The sequence below is a fragment of the Pelobates fuscus genome, chromosome 12, assembly GCF_036172605.1.
Source record: "Pelobates fuscus isolate aPelFus1 chromosome 12, aPelFus1.pri, whole genome shotgun sequence".
In the NCBI taxonomy this organism is placed as follows: Eukaryota; Metazoa; Chordata; class Amphibia; order Anura; family Pelobatidae; genus Pelobates; species Pelobates fuscus.
In genome coordinates, this window is record NC_086328.1 from 101,349,425 (window position 1) to 101,367,685 (window position 18,261).

The window sequence follows — 18,261 nt, forward strand, 5'->3', positions numbered from 1 at the left end:
CCAAGTGGAATCTTACCAGTGATTTATAAGAGGCAACATTATATTTTCATCCCGAGAATTAATGCTCCTTTTTATACTTACTGGCCTTAGCCACTGCCGATTGGCATTGCACATTGCTGTCTAGTTTGTTGTCTATAACAATTCCCAAATCCTTCTCGTGTGTTGTTATCCCTAATTCATTACTCTTTAGGGTATAGGTTGCTTGTGTATTCTTTACCCCAAAGTGCATAACTCTGCATTTTTCCACATTCTATTTCATCTGCCATTTGAGTGCCCAGCCCCTGCAGCAGACTAATATTATTTCAATCAGATGGTCTTACAGAAACCATCTGATTGGTGCAGCGCAATCTTTTGCCGCACTTGAGTGCTAGCCACCCAATGCTTTCTTGTGGGAACGCATTGGTATGGATGAGATCATTGATCTTGATCCCAGCCAGAGAAGTGGAGCGGAACACCCAAGACCAGCGCTGCAAGGGAGAAAAGGTGAGTAAACTCACATTTTTAACCCTGGCAGCGGGCATGATCACCTAAACGCTGCTTTGGGCACTATGAAACATTTGTATTCCTAATGCTATCGTTTCTTTAATTTCTCTTCTTGGTCTCCATTCAGTGTCATGAGAAATGCCAGAGGAAGGTGTACTGTCTACAGACCCCCAAATGCGAGCATTTTTTCCCTTCAAATTCTCATAAGGATGGTATTGGACCACATGCCGGGATTTGTTCTTTGTTTTGATTGATCTGGTTCTATAGTGGCTTTAGCAAGTTCCCTTCTTGCTCACTGATCCTTCATAATCATAAACTCCATATTGTCCTCTTGCCTTTTTAATCTCATTGGTTCCCCACATCCTTTAGGGCTCTCTTCTTCCTTTTACAGCTCGACCTCAGGGATTTCACCTGTTTCTGGGCCACTTAGGATATCAGAGTTATATTGTGTATTATTTGATGCTATTGGTCACCAATGTCCCTGTGAATTCTTTTTGCAGTGTTTGTATTACATTCCTATGAATGCTGATCCTTCCCTGCCTTTCTCCTGCCTTCATTCCATCCCCTGCTTGGGAATATCTCTCTGAGATTGTATAATATTTATTTATTTTTTTTAAATAAAATGCTCAAGTTAATAGTGGTACAATAGCGGTAATTTCTAAAGAGAAGTGTGTGTGTGTGTGTGTGTGTGTATCTATGTCTCAAACAAAAACCACACACACACACACACACACTTTTTTTTTTTTTTTCATAATTAGAAGCTCCAATGTTTTCACTTATGGGGCACTTGACTCCAGATAAATTATCGTTTCTTGTTCCTTCATTCCAATAAATGGGCTTGCAGCATTTTCTGGGGTGAAAAACGTGGCAGATGTAAAAAAGAAAAACCTCTACTTGTCTTCGCTGCACTTTCTTGTTGTCTTTGCTGTGCTCCGTCATCTACTGGAGAAGTACCATACGTGTTTATGCACTGGATCTAGATCATTTACTGCATGCAAAGAAAGAAAAATAGCACAACCAATAGCTAAATTTTAGTCCACTGTTAGATTGTGCTAAAATTAAGGAAGCAGCCGTTCCTCTTTAATACAGTCAGTTTAGCACAAACTAATTTAGAAATTTCAAATTACACATACAGTATAAAAAATAAATCACATTGTTGCTGTGAATTTATTGAACCTGACTTTTTTGACTTAAAAATAATATTGTATTAATCCTTTTGTCACTGAGCGTGTGGTGGACTCTGTACTAAAATAAGAAATTTGTTAAAGAATGTTTAGATTTTCTGAAATTCTAACATTTGAAAATACATGAATCGTGTGTAAATAATAAACATTTTCTTAAAACAATTACAGGTTATTCACTAAAGTGGGAATAAAATGTAAATTTCATTTTTAAGGCCAACGTAGCTGAACTTAAAGCATTATTCCCCAGCAATTCTCACTCTGATAAATAACCCTGAAAGTATTTGACAGGACAAGTACTTATTGGTAATCCTGCTCTAGTGATCCATGTGATTTTAAGTCCTATATCGAGGTATAACCAACTTCTTCGGTTAACACATCGAAACTGCTTAGTCCATGGCAGTTCTTGCAATAACGGCCTGCCTTGTGTATGGTGACCATTATTGTATGGAGATAACAAATTGTGTTTGCCACAAGGCAGCAAAATTCCATAGGAAGCTGCGATATTGACATTCGAGTAACATCTGCCTGTAAATTATAGAGCCTGCAGTTTGTATAATTTTACTTCTGTAAAGACTATTAAAAGGAATCACAGATTTGATTAAGACTGCATATTTAAAGTGAAATTATCTCTTCCCTGGGTTTTTAATATTATGTTTACTTATTCCTACACTTGACACATACATGTGAAAAATAAAATTAAATGCACATAACTACTCACTTCTTTATCCGGTAGCTGGGAGCCTTCATCTTAACTCACTGTCAATCATTGTTATGAGCATTGCCTTTTGCACCTGACAGTCAGTATAGAGAGCATACAGGGAAGAGGAGAAATTAGAATATTTGTTACTAATGTTACTATTTCTCCTCCTCATTTGCTGGCTTTGCCTTGTCTGAAATGGATAGTTATTTGCTAAATCTTTAATATAAGTGTAAAAGAAAACAAAGCATCTCATAAACAAAAGATTAACACTGAGCATGGTAGTTTCAATGGTTTTTTGGGGTGTTTTTTGTTTTTTTTGAGATCGTAGCCGGTTACAAATGAAGAATGTGTCAGCAGACATTAGCATGCCAGCGAGAAAGTATACACATCGCATGCTGCAAGTCAGTCTAGTACAGTGATGGCGAACCTCCCCACACATGGCACTCCTCCACCACACAGCTCTCCCCCTCACACACAGCACCTCTACCCCCCCCCCCCACACACACACAGCACCTCCACGCACACACAGCACTCTTCACACACTCCGCACCCATACACACAAACACATACACTGCACACCTCAATGCATTATGTGTGTGTATGTATTCAGCAGTCTGTATGTGTGTATGCAGCGGACTGCTGAATACACACAGACTGTGTGTGTGTATTGTATGCATGTATTGCATTTGTTGAGATACTGATAAATATAAGCTTAATTTTATATATTTATATTATTTAAAATGTATGTCATTGAACGCTCTGTTATTGTGTTTTTCTTTTAAAACAAAATATGTTAATTAGTTCTGACAACTGTACGAGTTGATTTTTCTAAACTTAAACCTCAGTATTCAGGTTTGATTACAGTTTTGGCATTTTGAGGGGAAAAAAGTTTGCATGTATTGTGGTTTGGGCACTCAGACTCAAAAAGGTTCGCCATCACTGGTTTAGTAGATAAAGACATCTGAGTTTATAATGGGTAAAGGAAATAGACGGTTGTGTACTACTGAGAAGGTAGCGTTTCAGGATAAATCTAATTAAACCCACACATTTTACAGCAATCTAATTAAATCTTATAGTAAAAGGACACAGTGATATCGCTAGAATTGTATGGTAATGTGTAGTACACTTAATAGAAATGGCGCTTATGATGTCAGTTTAACCTATATTCTTTTGAACCCACTGGACTATTTACAAACAAAAATCAAGCTAAAAAACTGCAGCAATGTTTCAAAATTAAAATAAAACCTAATTAGCCAGAAGTTGGTGCATAGTAAATTGAAGTTCTTCAGAGTTTCTCTCTGAGGTGCAGCAGATGTTGCCTGCCATGTGGCCTCAGTCATATTGCTTGCAGTCGCCAATGTAATTGACTTTGGTGGATAGATTTTGTGTTGTAGATCCACATGAGTCTCCCTACACGAGTGCCGGTGAGTTGAGATGCCGGGATAATCCTCTCCAGTTGGGGTAGAATGGGGTCAGTCGTATGGTGCAGATACCCAAGGCGGGAAGATCGTCTGCCTCTCTCACGCTTGTACTGCCGATGTTGCTTGTTGTCAGTGTTGAGTTATATGTTGAACAAACATTATAAGTTGCCAAGAGTTTCTCAAGGTTAAATGGATGTCTGCATGGAGTTAAGGCCTAGATGCATCCCACCAGTATCGGCTTCAATGTTTTATTCAATGGGGTTCATTCCAGAGAAGTGACGGTATCAAAGCCTTGCAAATAAGGACGTTAATCAGATCTCAGCAGATGGGATTGCCACATCTTGAAGGTCGAGAGAAATGGATGCAGCAAAAGTGAGACAGACACTTTTCAAAGTTCTTCCATTTGACAATGGGATCCCAGAGGTTTTTTCTACATAAAGTTATGGGTGTGTGCGCAGTATGTCATATAGCCTTAGCAGATGTATAGACACTACTCTTCTTTCCTCCCAAGGTAAAGAAATTCTCTTACAATAAATATTATGTTCATTCTAAATACAGATCATAACATACCAAACTACTGTGTGTGAGTAAGCAGATGTCCGATGATATTAACTGCTGCACAAACTATTTACTTATAGCTTAGCGTCATAAACAATACAAATGAAAGCTGACCTTTACACTGAGGATTGCTGTCATTACTAGTCAATTTTCAATTAACTCATGTAGTCTAATAAAATAAAATTAGTTTAATATCTGAATATAATAACGGTCATCATATAGAGCATAATAATGTGTACCATTTCACTGACCAACACAAACTGGTCGATGATGACATGGTTCTGCTAAAAGACAAGTCAGGAAAAGAAGAATCACATTTAAAGGACCTGATATGGGATTCACATTCCTTCTTATGGCATATATGGGTTCTGAATCCCAGAGAAGTGATTTGATTAGCGACAACTATTGCCCTTTCTATAATTTGAGAGAACCACGACTAAGCTGTCCAGAAAGTTGTGATTAGCACCAGAATTGGATTTGGTCTCCTCTGTCATTGTTAAGGGTGGAAATGTAAGAACCATTTGAAGTGGGTTTCATCAATTAATTATTTTGTGGAAGATAGTCCGGTCTCATTTCTAATAATGTTGATCCCTCAAATAGCGGTCTGTTATAGTATAGGACAAGACTGGCAAATATTCAGCTTCCTAAGCTTCCACAGATATATAGTGCTTTCTGAACAAAGCCTCCAAAAATTGCATTTGATAAGTTTGATAACTTCTTCGGTTTTGACCCTCAATGATTGACATAATAAGTTGCAAAATACGATCTTGTCTTTGGCAAAACATTTCAGTGAGAAATATCCTGCTAAAAGGTTCAAGCAAGTGCTATGTAATTAGTTTGTTTTTTCTTCTCTGACCATCTGCTGCTGGTGGTGGCTGGTGGGCATGTATTTTGATCACATAGGGCACTCACATAGTGGGCGTGTATATTAAGGTTTGATCACATAAGATGCTGACCTAGTGGGCGTGTAGAATATATCCTTAAAAATCTAGTATTAAACATATAGTATGAAAAACATATCAACCGTGTGGTACTTCTTCTAGACTGTAGCCAATTTTTTGTTGGTGCACTGAAATTACCAATGATTGTTTAGCTGCTTTTTTTTTTTATTTATTTACTTACATTTATTGACTTATGGACAGATTGAGAGATAGACACACCAATATACAGACAGACAGATTGCAAGCCAGTTTGTTAGGCATACAGTTTAATATTCAGACTGACCTACAGAAAGACAGGCAGCCTGACAAATATCAAACACGGTCTACACAGAGGTAAGCAAAGAAACTTCTTCTCTAGAAATTTTACAAGTTGATAACATAAGTATGGATGTTTTCACTCTGTCCTTTTTTACTTTCTATTTTTGTTAAAGTACAATGAATTAGATTAGTTGTTACACAAGTGAAACAAGAGAAGTCTTTCCATATACCAATCACCACATATTGTACACACATTGAGGTTTTACTTTCATATCTTGGTGGTAGAATTAGAGAGACATTCCACGATCAAGTTGACATCAGGACTGCCATCAATCAGGGGACTTGAACGTAGCGCTATCATCAGTCAGCCTATGCATGTGGTGGAGAGGATGTTGATGGGAAATTATACCATCGAGAGACCGGCTCCTTACCAAATACCATCCTCTACGCTTTGCAATAGAAGGGTACTTTAAATCTTATTATTAGCATTTATATAGCTAACCTATTCCTCAACACTTTCCAATTCTAAAGAGGGCTTATTTAACAGTAAGTAATTAATAGACAGAGGTGCAGAGAACCCTGCCCAAACATGCTTACTAACCAGGAGGACGATGTAAAGGAACACAATGGACAGAACAAAGTGCCTGAGAGGACTAGAGGTAGATTGATTTTATACTCTGTCCAGTTAAACTTGTGAAAGAGCTGCTTGCAAGAACTGTAGAATGGAAGGAGAAAGCGAGAAAACATAATTGACGTGATTGAGGATGGGAGGAATATTTTTCTTTAATATTATCTTTCCTAAAGAGGGGTGTTTTCTGTGACTAGTTAAGGGATCGGAAACTGGGAGAGAGTTTAATTGAACGAAGTAGGGAATTCTTCAGAAATCCTGTAAACGAGCATTAGCAATGTGGGAATGAACACAGGACAAGAGAATCAGAAGAAGTGCGTTTATAAATTAAAGATGATATGTAATGAGGAGTGGAATTGTTAAGGGTCTTTATAAGTTATATTAAGTTGGATCCTGAATGGTAAAGGAGACAATGTTAGGATTGATAAAGGGATAAGGTGTGGGAGCAGCGGTCAGTCAGGAACAGGGGCCTGGTGGCAGCAATTATTACAGACTGAAAGAAGATAATGCAGGTATTTGGAAGCCAATGAAGAAATACTTTACAATAGTCTAGATGGGACATAAGCACTTGAACAACAAGTTTCTTCATTGCACGGTGAGATAGGATTGAAGAGTTGGATGGAATGAACTGCAAAAGAGAGAAAATGGGGAAAGGGTTGGAAGCAATAAGTCTCATGCCAGCACCGTTAATTTCCACACGATAGAGCTGTTAAGCCATGCAGATTTAAGTGTCAGAAGGAATGAGCCAGTTCTGAGAATAAACCATGTCTTTCTTATTAAACCTCATAGGCACCATATACCATGCCTTATTTATGGCAATAATACTCAGATCTCACTTTCTTCTCCACCCCTTTATCACTGTCAGATCTAGACCCAGAAGCATGCCTCCCAACCTTCCCAATTTTGTCCGGACAGTACCAATTTTTGGGTCGTGTCCTGTCATCCTTACTTAGTCCCCCGATGTCCCACTTTTGGGGACGCCAGGGACCTGTCCACAACAATCATAGCACGAGCTTATAATAATACTTGCTTGGGCTAGGCTTAGGGTTCTAGGATCCTGCAGGGAGAACTGAAACATTAGGCTGACCTGCCAGTAATCTGATCGGAGCCAGAGATGCAATCGTGTTGCTGGATGCCCCATTTAATCCCCTCCCATTGGCGTCTTGATTCTGGGAATTGCCGATAATGGGAGGTATGCAGAAGACATGACCTGGCATATAGCACAATGGATGAAGGTTTATCATCACCAGACATTCCATCACTGTTTAAACAGTCTGCTTAACAAACACAGATGCTATCCCAACAACTACCATGATCTTTATAGCATACCCATATGTCCCCTAAGACAGTGTTTCCCAACCCAGTCCTCAAGGCACACCTACCAGTCCAGGATTTAAGGATTACCCAGTTTTGTCTAAGGTGTTTTTTCTTTTTTTTTTCCTAAAAACACCTTAGACAAAACTGGGTAATCCTTAAATCCTGGACTGGTAGGTGTGCCTTGAGGACTGGGTTGGGAAACACTGCCCTAAGAGACAACTCATAACATTTCGAACACACCTCACATGCTCGCATACAATTCATGTCCATGGGACATGTGTTTATTTACTGCTACACAGATAGCAATGTGTAATCTCTCCTGAGCATCTTTCCCCAGGACAAACTCGTAACATCAACACGTTATCCCAACAGATGGGAAACCAACGCCACAGTCACGTCAAAGGAAAAACTAGCCATGAAACTCATATATTCTTACAATCTACAACATTTATAAAAAAAAATTATTAAATAATAATAAGTAATAACAGAATTTGAAAGAACTAGTTGGCATGTGGTGAGAACTCCAGAGCCTGATGCTTTGGAGGTTTGGGACCTGTGGTGAGAGTAGAACTTGTACCTCTATCATAATAGAAAAACTTGAATGTCATTGTGTTGATTTACCACTTTATGCACACAGCATTGTATTTGTGCTGATTTTCATCAACAAAAACATTTTGGAGAAAAATTGTGAGAACACGGTCGTAAACCATCACTGATAGCGCTCACCGTGCACTTTGTGTGCAGAATTTCTAATGGAAAATATTTCTCCGTGAATGCGGCCTCCTCGTTCCTATAGAAATTCCTTGTAAAGAAAAAAGAGCCAGCGAGTACGTTATTAAGTATTAATTGAGCTTTGTCTTTTTGCCAGAAGAGGCACGTTGAAGCTCTGCATCAGGCAAGTCTTATAGTACGGCATGTGAAAATGTTCTGACAGCCTGCCAGGGCACCGATCGCTGCCAGCTCATTAACACAACAGGAATTTCCAGCTTCTGAACAACCAGCCCTGTAAGGGCAAACCTTCTCACGACAGATCTCCGAGAACTACATTTCCCATCAGGCTCAGCCAGCTGTGCTTCCTATAGCAACTTGTTAAATATTTTAATTTTTGGGGGGTTATCTGCTATGAATGGCTAGCCAACAGATTGTAACGGCATAATGAAAGCCCATTTATTCCATGTCAGAGTTATTACAGATTAACGTATAAGTATGTACCCCATGTAGACAGTCTTTCCTTCCTTTTTGTGGGTATTACGTTTCTGACTTTTCTGTTTAGCACAAAGTCAGCATTAGAAACTGCTCTGATATTCAGGAAGTCTTTTACAGGTCATTATCTTCTCATTACATCTCTTAAACAATATACACATAGTACACACATTACAGGTCCAGCAGTACACGTATATTATACACATCACGCAGTACACGTCTGCTTAATAAAGCTGTTTTGGTGTATAGATCATGCCCCATGCAGTCTCACTGCTCAATTTGCCATTTAGGAGTTTTTTTTTTCTGTTTATGCATCCATAGCCACACCATCCCTGGCTGTAACTGAGACAGCCTGCATAAAAGAAAAAAAATGGTTTCAATTTCAACCTGATGTAACTTACTTTAAAAGCTACTGAGCAGGAGCTCATAAATTCGAAATTAAACAGAATTTGCAATAAAGGAAGTTTAAACATTAGATCTCTCTTTACAGGAAGTATTTAGGAAGGCTGTGCAAGTCACATGCAGGGAGGCTGCATAAACATAGTGACTCACCTACTTGAGCAGTGAGACTTCAGGGGCATGATCTATACACAAAAACTGCCTCGTTAAGGCAAAGTTGTCTTGGTGTGTGTAGTATCCCTTTAATTCACTTTATTAAGCCTAGTCATACCTCCCCTCGCTTAGACACACACAGACTCACTACATATTTCCTGTAAAGATGGATCTGATTTTTAAACTTCCTTTATTTCATACTGTAGATTTTCTCATCTCCTGCTCTGCCTGTTAGAGCTTGCAGCAGTCTCCTGTGTGTGATTAAGGTTCAATTAACAGAGAATGGGATAAAAACTTCTATGGGGAGTTGTGACTAATGCTGCATAATGAAAGTGGTGCTTAGTGTACCCTTTAAGGCCAGAGCATTATCACAACTTATTGTGTTGTTATAACTCTGTATTATTGCAGCTCATATAAACTGTTAATTTTAGTAAAGTGGCAATTTTGTTTCTGTGTTTACTGGGATGAGCAGAGGAGCGTGTGAAATTAAACAAATTGCTTATCTTTGCTGCATTTCCAAATAGCGGTAAGATCGCAGTCCCATGATGCCCTCGACACACTTAGACACTGGAGAATTTAGCAGACGCAGGATGTCCTAATGCACAGCGTGAGGATGTCCAGCATCAGTTAGGCAACTTTTGGTCTCCTAACCACCCGGAAGACCCTCTGTTAGATTAGCGGTGGAGTGAACCCCTCAAGGTAATTATTGCAGTTTCTGAGAAACTGCAATAATTACACTTGCATGGTTAAGTGGACTGGGACACTGCACCCAGACCACTTAAATGAGTTGAAGCGGTCTGGGTGCCTATAGTGTCCCTTTAACCCCTTAAGGACACATGACATGTCATGATTCCCTTTTATTCCAGTTTGGTCCTTAAGGGGTTAAGCACACACTCTGACAGACACACATACATTCAATGATAGACACACATACTCAATGGCAAACACACACACATTCACTCATATACACGCGCACAAATTATTACAATTATTATAAATTAACATTTTCCACCCAGCCTTCCTACCTGGAGATCTGTCGTTTGGGGTCCAGTGGGACTGCTGGGAGGAGTGCATCTATGTTCGAATCATAGGCGGCAAGGGAGCTGTGAACTCCTTGCTCTGCTCACTCGCACGCCGTCTACTGATGCCAGGAGCCGGAATTATGTCAAATTCCGGCTCCCGCAGCATCAGACTCATGGCTTTGTGTCTGCTGTATACAACAGCTTGGAAATCCCTAAATCCTGGACTCTTAGGGGGTACTTGAGGATTGGGTTGGGAACCACTGCTTTAAAGGACCACTATATTGCCAGGAAAACAAACTCGTTTTCCTGGCACTATAGGGTCTTTAGGTCCCCCCGACCCTCAGGGCCCCCCTCCTGCCGGGCTGAAGGGGGAGGAAGGGGTTAAAATCTTACCTTTCTCCAGCGCCGGGCTCCCTCGGTGCTGGGGACTCTCCTCCTCCTTCCGATGTCATTGGCTGAATGCGCATGCGTGTCAAGGGCAGCGCGCGCACGCATTCAGTCAGTGAATGCTTTCCTATGGACGCTGGCGTCTTCTCACTGTGAAAATCATATATATTCATATACATATACATACCAATAGAGTTGTGGTGGGGAAAAAAGTGTGGATGAAAACCCCCTTCCACCTGCAGTAAGGGGATCGTTAATACATTGCTAAACACAAATACACGCACCAGTCAAGCCATAAGACTTTTTCCATAAGGCTTTTTTCCACAGAAATCTGACTTTAACAGTGCTCTCACTACTGCAAGGGATTAGGTAGGCATATGCACATGAGCTCAACAAAGAACCACATTTTTGCCTCCTAATTCAACTTTATACATGGATTCCTTGGAGTATCGGCTTGCTGTATACAACAGCTTTGAAACACAACTCTGGAAGAGGCGCAAAGCCAGTCATCAGCATGAGGTTTGTTACTGGCTTGAGATTATATGAATTGATTTATAGGTTTTGGAGAGCAGTTTTAGATGGATTTATTTTTCGAGGGTCATTCTCTATAGATCTGTGTAATAATTATGACACGTGCACTTTTTAAAGTGAACCTTTGACTAAAATACTGGTGTCTTGGCCTATAGTCTTAGACTTGTCACTGTGTAGCAAATACACCATGTTCGGAATCCTCTCCTAAATTCTCCATCCTCTGAATCCTTTCCCAAATTCTCCATCCTCTGAATCCTCTCCTAAATTCTCCATCCTCTGAATCCTTTCCCAAATTCTCCATCCTCTGAATCCTCTCCTAAATTCTCCATCCTCTGAATCCTTTCCTAAATTCTCCATCCTCTGAATCCTCTCCTAAATTCGCCATCCTCTGAATCCTTTCCTAAATTCTCCATCCTCTGAATCCTCTCCTAAATTCTCCATCCTCTGAATCCTCTCCTAAATTCTCCATCCTCTGAATTCTCTCCTAAATTCTCCATCCTCTTCTAAATTCTCCATCCTCTGAATCCTTTCCCAGATTCTCCATCCTCTAAATCCTCTCCCAAATTCTCCATCCTCTGAATCCTCTCCTAAATTCTCCATCCTCTGAATCCTTTCCCAAATTCTCCATCCTCTGAATCCTTTCCTAAATTCTCCATCCTCTGAATCCTTTCCCAAATTCTCCATCCTCTGAATCCTCTCCTAAATTCACCATCCTCTGAATCCTCTCCTAAATTCACCATCCTCTGAATAACCCTAGGTGTATCTACCAAATAAGTAATTTTTTGTTTTCTTTGCGCAATGGACTGTCCCTTTAACGGTACACATGATATATTATTTCTCTGTATCTTCCAGTTACTTCTGATTGGTTCGCAGGAAAGTCACATTTTAAAATTATCAGCGTGCCCCGTCCAACACTGGCAATATAAGAATTGCCATCGGCTTCATTATCCTGCCCTGCAAGTTACTCAGTGCAGTCCCCTGGGCAGGGAGTGATAATCACGTTAGATTTGTGAGTAAATGGATTAGAAGGACAGTCTGCGCGGTGGGGAGCTGATTAACATTCCTCTGGCGTTAAGAAGCAGTGTGTATGGGGACCTATTTGGGCCCAGTCGCACAGACTCATAACTGGAGCAGGAGACCAGTAAAGGTTGGGAAGGGGTTAAAGGTTTTGTTTTTTATTTATCCTTTTTTTTTTTTTTTTTTTGTCCCTCAATTTCTCTATCTTCATGTTTTTTTTTAAATCTACCTTTGTTTTGTTTTCTATAGAGCATATTCATTAGCAATGCAAGATTTTATTCAATGAACAAGTAATTTAGTCGCAGTTCATCAAACAAATTTGCCCACAATGCATGAGAAAGGCAAACTACAGGTGTCGTAGGCAGAGGGAAAACAAAATGGTGACAAATGGTATGGACAAGAAAAAGGAGGAGTATAATCGTTAAAATGAAAGGGGTATATGGAAGGGAAGACTGAAAGGAAAAAAAGTTACCTTTTAATACAATCCAATTATATTGTAATCCGCTGCTGACGAGTCATTTTAAATCTAGGTTAAAAAAAATATGATACAGCATTCCTTAAAGTTATATAGCATTTCTTCAAAAATGTCAATGTATGTAAATTACAAAAAATTAAGATGGTATATTATAAGAATTATAATAAAATATTAATATATTTTAAGACAAAATGAAGTCTGTGGAGGATTCCATGAGACCTCAGGCTTTTCCTAGAGATAATGTCATAAATGTAAAGACTGTTAAGTCTTTAGTTGTGGGAAAGGTTTTTACACATCCATACCTGCATGGGGGAAGTGACGTCCTCCTATGGGAGTGTTGATACCCTCTTTTTTTTTTACAGGTTCATCCACACATTGGTTCCAGCACACCACAACCGACTTTCCCCGTATCTATTTGTCATACTCTGCTGTTGTTCCCGACCACAAATGTACACTAAGGTGCCATAGGTCTATATTAGGCATTGTGCAAGATGGTGGCCGCACTAGTCAGCCTTCACAAATGATGACTGATGGGAAGTAGTTGTGGAAACTCTGCTTTTTAGCTAACGATAAAATATATATATAGCTCACTAAGGCTGTATATACTATGCAAGGCAGCTCTTTTAATGCCCTGGCACATGGTGGATCTGGCTGAGCAATGTGTCTCTTGTCGGCTTTTTACATTAAGAGGCTCTCCTGAAACGTGAAATTGATACAGATTGTCTGTTTATTGAATTATCTTCGCTTTCTTTTTAGCCACAACCAGAGAGCGACAACTTTCAAACATCCTGTGACCGGAGAAATCTCTCCTGAAAACTATGAGTTTGATTTGCGGGAAGGGTAAGTTTGTTTTCTGTAATCCATATTAATTTAGTATTATGCGTAAAACCAGCTCTGGGGTTATTTGGATTGTTTGTTTCGGAGCATTCTACAGAAGTTGCATTATGAGTTTGGGGTTAAATGTTTGTCATAGAACATTTTACGGAGCGAAGACAGTGCTTAAATCATGTGGCTGCAGAATCCGTGTTAGCGCACACTGCTTGCAACACATTATGTGTGTGAATGAGTCAGAGCTTTACATTCAATGCTATTATGAGCCGATAGAGCAGACTGGGGTGAGAATGCCATAAAAATTTCCCTCTAATGTACTTTATGTAGATTTATGTATATTCCCCCCCCATTGTTAGTTTGATATGTGTACAGCTTCAAGTAATATGATGCTGCTTAATGTGCTGTAATGAAAGCCGGGGAATCTGGCATAATTGGAGTCTCTAATCAGATGCCATATTAGCTGTGAAATCTAGTCTTGCATGATTATCTAACCTGCTGCCATGTAAAATGTGGTAATCTGGAATGGCGGTACTCTCTAATCAATATAAGTTAGGAAATTTGGTGTGGATTTGGGATAAGCCATGGGAATTTCTAATTAGTTGCTGTATATGCTGTGGGAATCTGATGTGCTGGGAGTCTCTATTAAGCTGCCGTAAATGCTTGGGAATGTGACATGCTGGGAGTCTCTAACAGCTGCCATATTAGATGGGGAATCCGGCATGCATGGAGTCACTAATCAGCTGGCATGCTGGGAGTGTCTAATCCTTTGCCATTTTAGCTGGGGAAACTGGCGTGCTGGGAATCTCTAATCCGCTCCGTATAAGCTGTTATGGGATTCTCTATTCAGCTGCCATATAAACTGGGAAATCTGGCGTGGTGGGAGCCTCTCATCAGTTGGTGTATAAGCTGTAGAAATCAGGAAAGCTGGGAGTTTCTAATCAGCTCCGTATAAACTGTTGGATTCTTGCATGCCGGATATTTCTAAACAGCTGATATATTAGCATGCTTGGAGTTTCTAATCAGCTTTTATATTATCTTTTTAATCTGGCGTGCTGGTATTCTATAATCCGCTGCCATACAAGGTTGGGAATCTGGTGTGTTGGGATTCTCTAATCATTTGCCATATAATCTGTGAGCGTCTGGAATTATGGGATTCTCTAATCAGCTGCCATATTAGCTGGGGAATATGGCATACCAGAAGTCTGCTTATTCCTGGATATTTAGTAGTTGCTTAGTTACTTGCTTGAAGTCAGGTAGAGAATATATACATGTTGACATTCCTTACTATTTTAGCATCAGCATTTAGCATGTACCCTTCTTTCTGTGCCAGTGACATTTTTGGAAATCACCATCTATCATAAAGTTGCAGAAATTTATTAATCCACTAATGGTAGCATTAAATTAAATATAGCACATATCCTCCTAACTTCTATCTGCAGCTCATTAAATGATGAAACTGAGCATCTCTGATTAATTTGCTGTTCCGGCATATAATGAATACCTTGTCTGGCTGGAGCAGCTAATACAGCTAATCAGCCAGTTTAACTCCATACACATTTATATCATTATTTGCCTTTTAGTAGAACCGTTTAAATGTAGCATCATACTTTGTGCTACAGGTATACAAATTACATACCCATAAGTTATTCCTGAGATCCACAGAAACTCATTTCATTTCCTTCCCAAACCTGTGACATTAAGATCCAAATGTGATGGTGACCGCCATTGTGTCTGGCTTTTGGGATCAACCCCTCAAACCCGCTCATCATTTTTGTAGTGCACAGATAGGCATACAATCTTGTATTGACATATCAAGAGTAAATGCGAAAGAAGGCATGCATATGAGACCGGACAAGTCAAGGCACTTGCACTTTTATAAGAAGACATTTTTAAGGCCTGTGGTTGTGTAACGGACCGTTTCGCTCATCAGAGGTTAAAAACTGATTAGGCGATATTCCCCTTTCCAGATGCACAGGCAGCAACTGTAAGCACCAATCTCCCGAACTGCAAACTCTACGAATCCTGGAAACAGCCGAACAGGAAAACCATGCAAAAGGGTTACACTCCTGGCAGTCAGCATACAATCCAATTCCCCCAATAACGAGACAACACTTCGTTTTGAGGGTCAAGCAGAAATCTGACTGTCCTGGCACATACAGTCTCTTTTATTCCCAATCCACAACAACAGTACAGCCCACAGGGTATTACAGAACAACCAATCAATCCGTACAATACACATAGACACTCCCACACAAAATCCTCCCCTCTGCCTGTGATATGATTACTGAACACAATGGGTAATCTCATTATCACCGGCAGAGGAATACAGTTTTTACACAATATTTATAACTTCTAAAATATACATGTCACAAACATAAAACATACATTTTCATAATCGGCATACAAGAAATAAACACATACTCAAAAATCAGGGCAATCAGGGTTCAGGGGTTAAAAAGTTATATGGAAGTCCTTTAGGACCGCAAGCACATTTTCATGCCCAAAACAGTTCCATAGATTTGGGCTGTGCGGTCGGTCTATTTCAGGCTGAAAAAACGACTAAGTCCCATTCGAACGGGACTTAGTCTCTGCGGCTGCAAAATCAACGTGGGAGAAGGTAAGGCTTAGCGGTGTTCGCGGAACTGTGTAGACGATTTCAGTTCCATGAATTTGGCTACACATACTGCTGACCGCATGGAAGGAACCAAGATGGCCGCCGCCACGTGTTCGTTTTTCGAATGGCGGCCACTTCGGTACTTCAACGGCAATCGAAGTGCCAATTTAAAAGTACAAACCCTTTCTCTGGGAGTTAAAGGGCCAGCAGCAGCACACCAAATATCCATTCAGCCCCAAACTTGTAATTAAAGGGCCACATCTTCCCGGGCCATAGTCAGAAGGCAAGAGGCAGGCAAGCAGCCCTCTCCAAGGACACGTGGCGAGGTCGTTTTCGCCACAGGTGGTGAGCTGATTGCCGCCATTTTGAGGCTCTAAGTTCCGAGTGTCTCTGCAAGATGTGGAAGCTCCCAGATTGGAGGTAAGTATCACGTGCAGTAGTGGTGGGGACCAGGATAACCCACAGGTCCAAGAGGGGGGGGGGATACGGGACCCGTTCACAAATCAGCTTGCAGGGTCCCGCCACAGAGTCCACCGCAACTCCCAGCCGGTCCCACGCTATGCCGCAGATCAAGGAACCGTGGTTCACCACTGCTACAGACTTCAGATTGTGCCAACAAAGTGACAAGCGACACCCAGACACCCCCAGGCTTCAGCTCAGCATGCATCAACAGTCGGGGCATCACTTATTACCGCTCAACATGGCGGACAGGACCTGCTCTCCAGATCTGACTCTCTTAACCCTGAACACAGCTGGATATCCTTAGCGTTGAGGTTGTGTATGACTGCTGATCACTGTGTTTGGCAAAAACATAAAGAATGTATAATCATTATTTTTAATCTGAGTCTGTACCTACAGTATTTAACTGATTGACACCCTGGAGTTACATTAGAGCTGTCCTTCCAGATCTAGGGTTTTGGCTGATCTTGACTTTTAGGGTCAATCATGAGTGAATTAAGATGGAATTATGCTACTTGTAGATGTTCTTAAGTATCTGACACCAGAGATGAAGAATTAATTCAGATGATATCTGCTGTTTGAAAACATCAAATTGTTGTAAATTGGAAAATTTAGCTAGGCTATTTTAGCATAAACTGATATTAATTTGCTGCAGTTTGATGTTTAGTGAATACACCACTTCCTTTAGGGTCCTGCACCACCCAGGCAGTTTATGTGAAAGCCAGTGCCCCCCACCCCAACATATTTTGCTGTAACCATGAGATGCCAAGCCATGTACAAAGCCAGCTGTGTTCTAGTCATCGAAGAAGGATAGAGTAAAAACTGCAGATATAATCCTGATGGAAAAACTAATCAACAGTCCTTACAATGCCAATAGATTGGCCCTTCCCGTCACTATGGACCAGCTTCCAGTGGTGAAAGTCACTCCATCCATTCTTGCTGTATACAGTCAAGGCTTGGAACGTGGTCGGTGGCAGCGCTATCTATTGTGGGAGGGATTTATTCGATCCTGGCGGCTGGTGTAAAGAGTGAGCATAGGTAGATCTCCACTAATATGGAGCAGAGTGGATAAAACCAAACTGCTATAGGCAATCATTTCAAATCAGGGTAACGAAGGAACATGTTTGGCGTTCAGAGCCCCGAGGGGCGACCTTCCCATACTGAGTTCAATGGCTGCCACAGTGACAGCTTATTACAATAATGTTCTCTTTTATTCACCGTGTGTGTTGCGCTTTTTATACTTTAGGTAATTGTAGCTTAGAGATGTCGCGCTCAAGCTCTGGATAAATGCCTTGTGTTGTTTTATCCAACCTGTTACTATGGCAGCAGTGAAATAACAAAACACCTGGGATCAGGAAGCTCTTGCTGCCCCTATGGTGTAGAATGCACAAAAGCATTTTAACAATAAATAGTAGTCTGGTTCACTTCATTTGTTTGTTTATGTTGTGTCCGCTGGGCATGGTAGGGGCTTGACAGAGACCCTTTAATGATGGCTATCGACATCTTTAGACAACTCCCATCATCCTTTAATTGGTTGATTATCATGGGCAAAGAGTTGCTTATTACCTCATGTAGGATACTGGCCAGGACAGGCATTCTATGCAATCTTTTTTTATTATTGGTTACTGGGTGAAATAATGTGATTTGATGATCCATATAATTGAGCAGAAATATTAAAGG

General features: G+C 40.4%; 1 protein-coding gene across 7 annotated transcripts in view; it reads left to right on the top strand.

Annotated features, from left to right (window-relative positions):
* The window catches only part of PLEKHA7 (pleckstrin homology domain containing A7), a 171,877-nt gene that overhangs the window by 70,344 nt on the left and 83,272 nt on the right, over positions 1 to 18,261 (top strand). For all 7 annotated transcript variants that reach the window (XM_063438280.1, XM_063438278.1, XM_063438281.1 and 4 more), the window contains one exon: positions 13,434 to 13,517. In XM_063438280.1, coding sequence (XP_063294350.1) covers positions 13,434 to 13,517 — 84 coding nt within the window. The remainder of the gene's footprint in view (positions 1 to 13,433; positions 13,518 to 18,261) is intronic.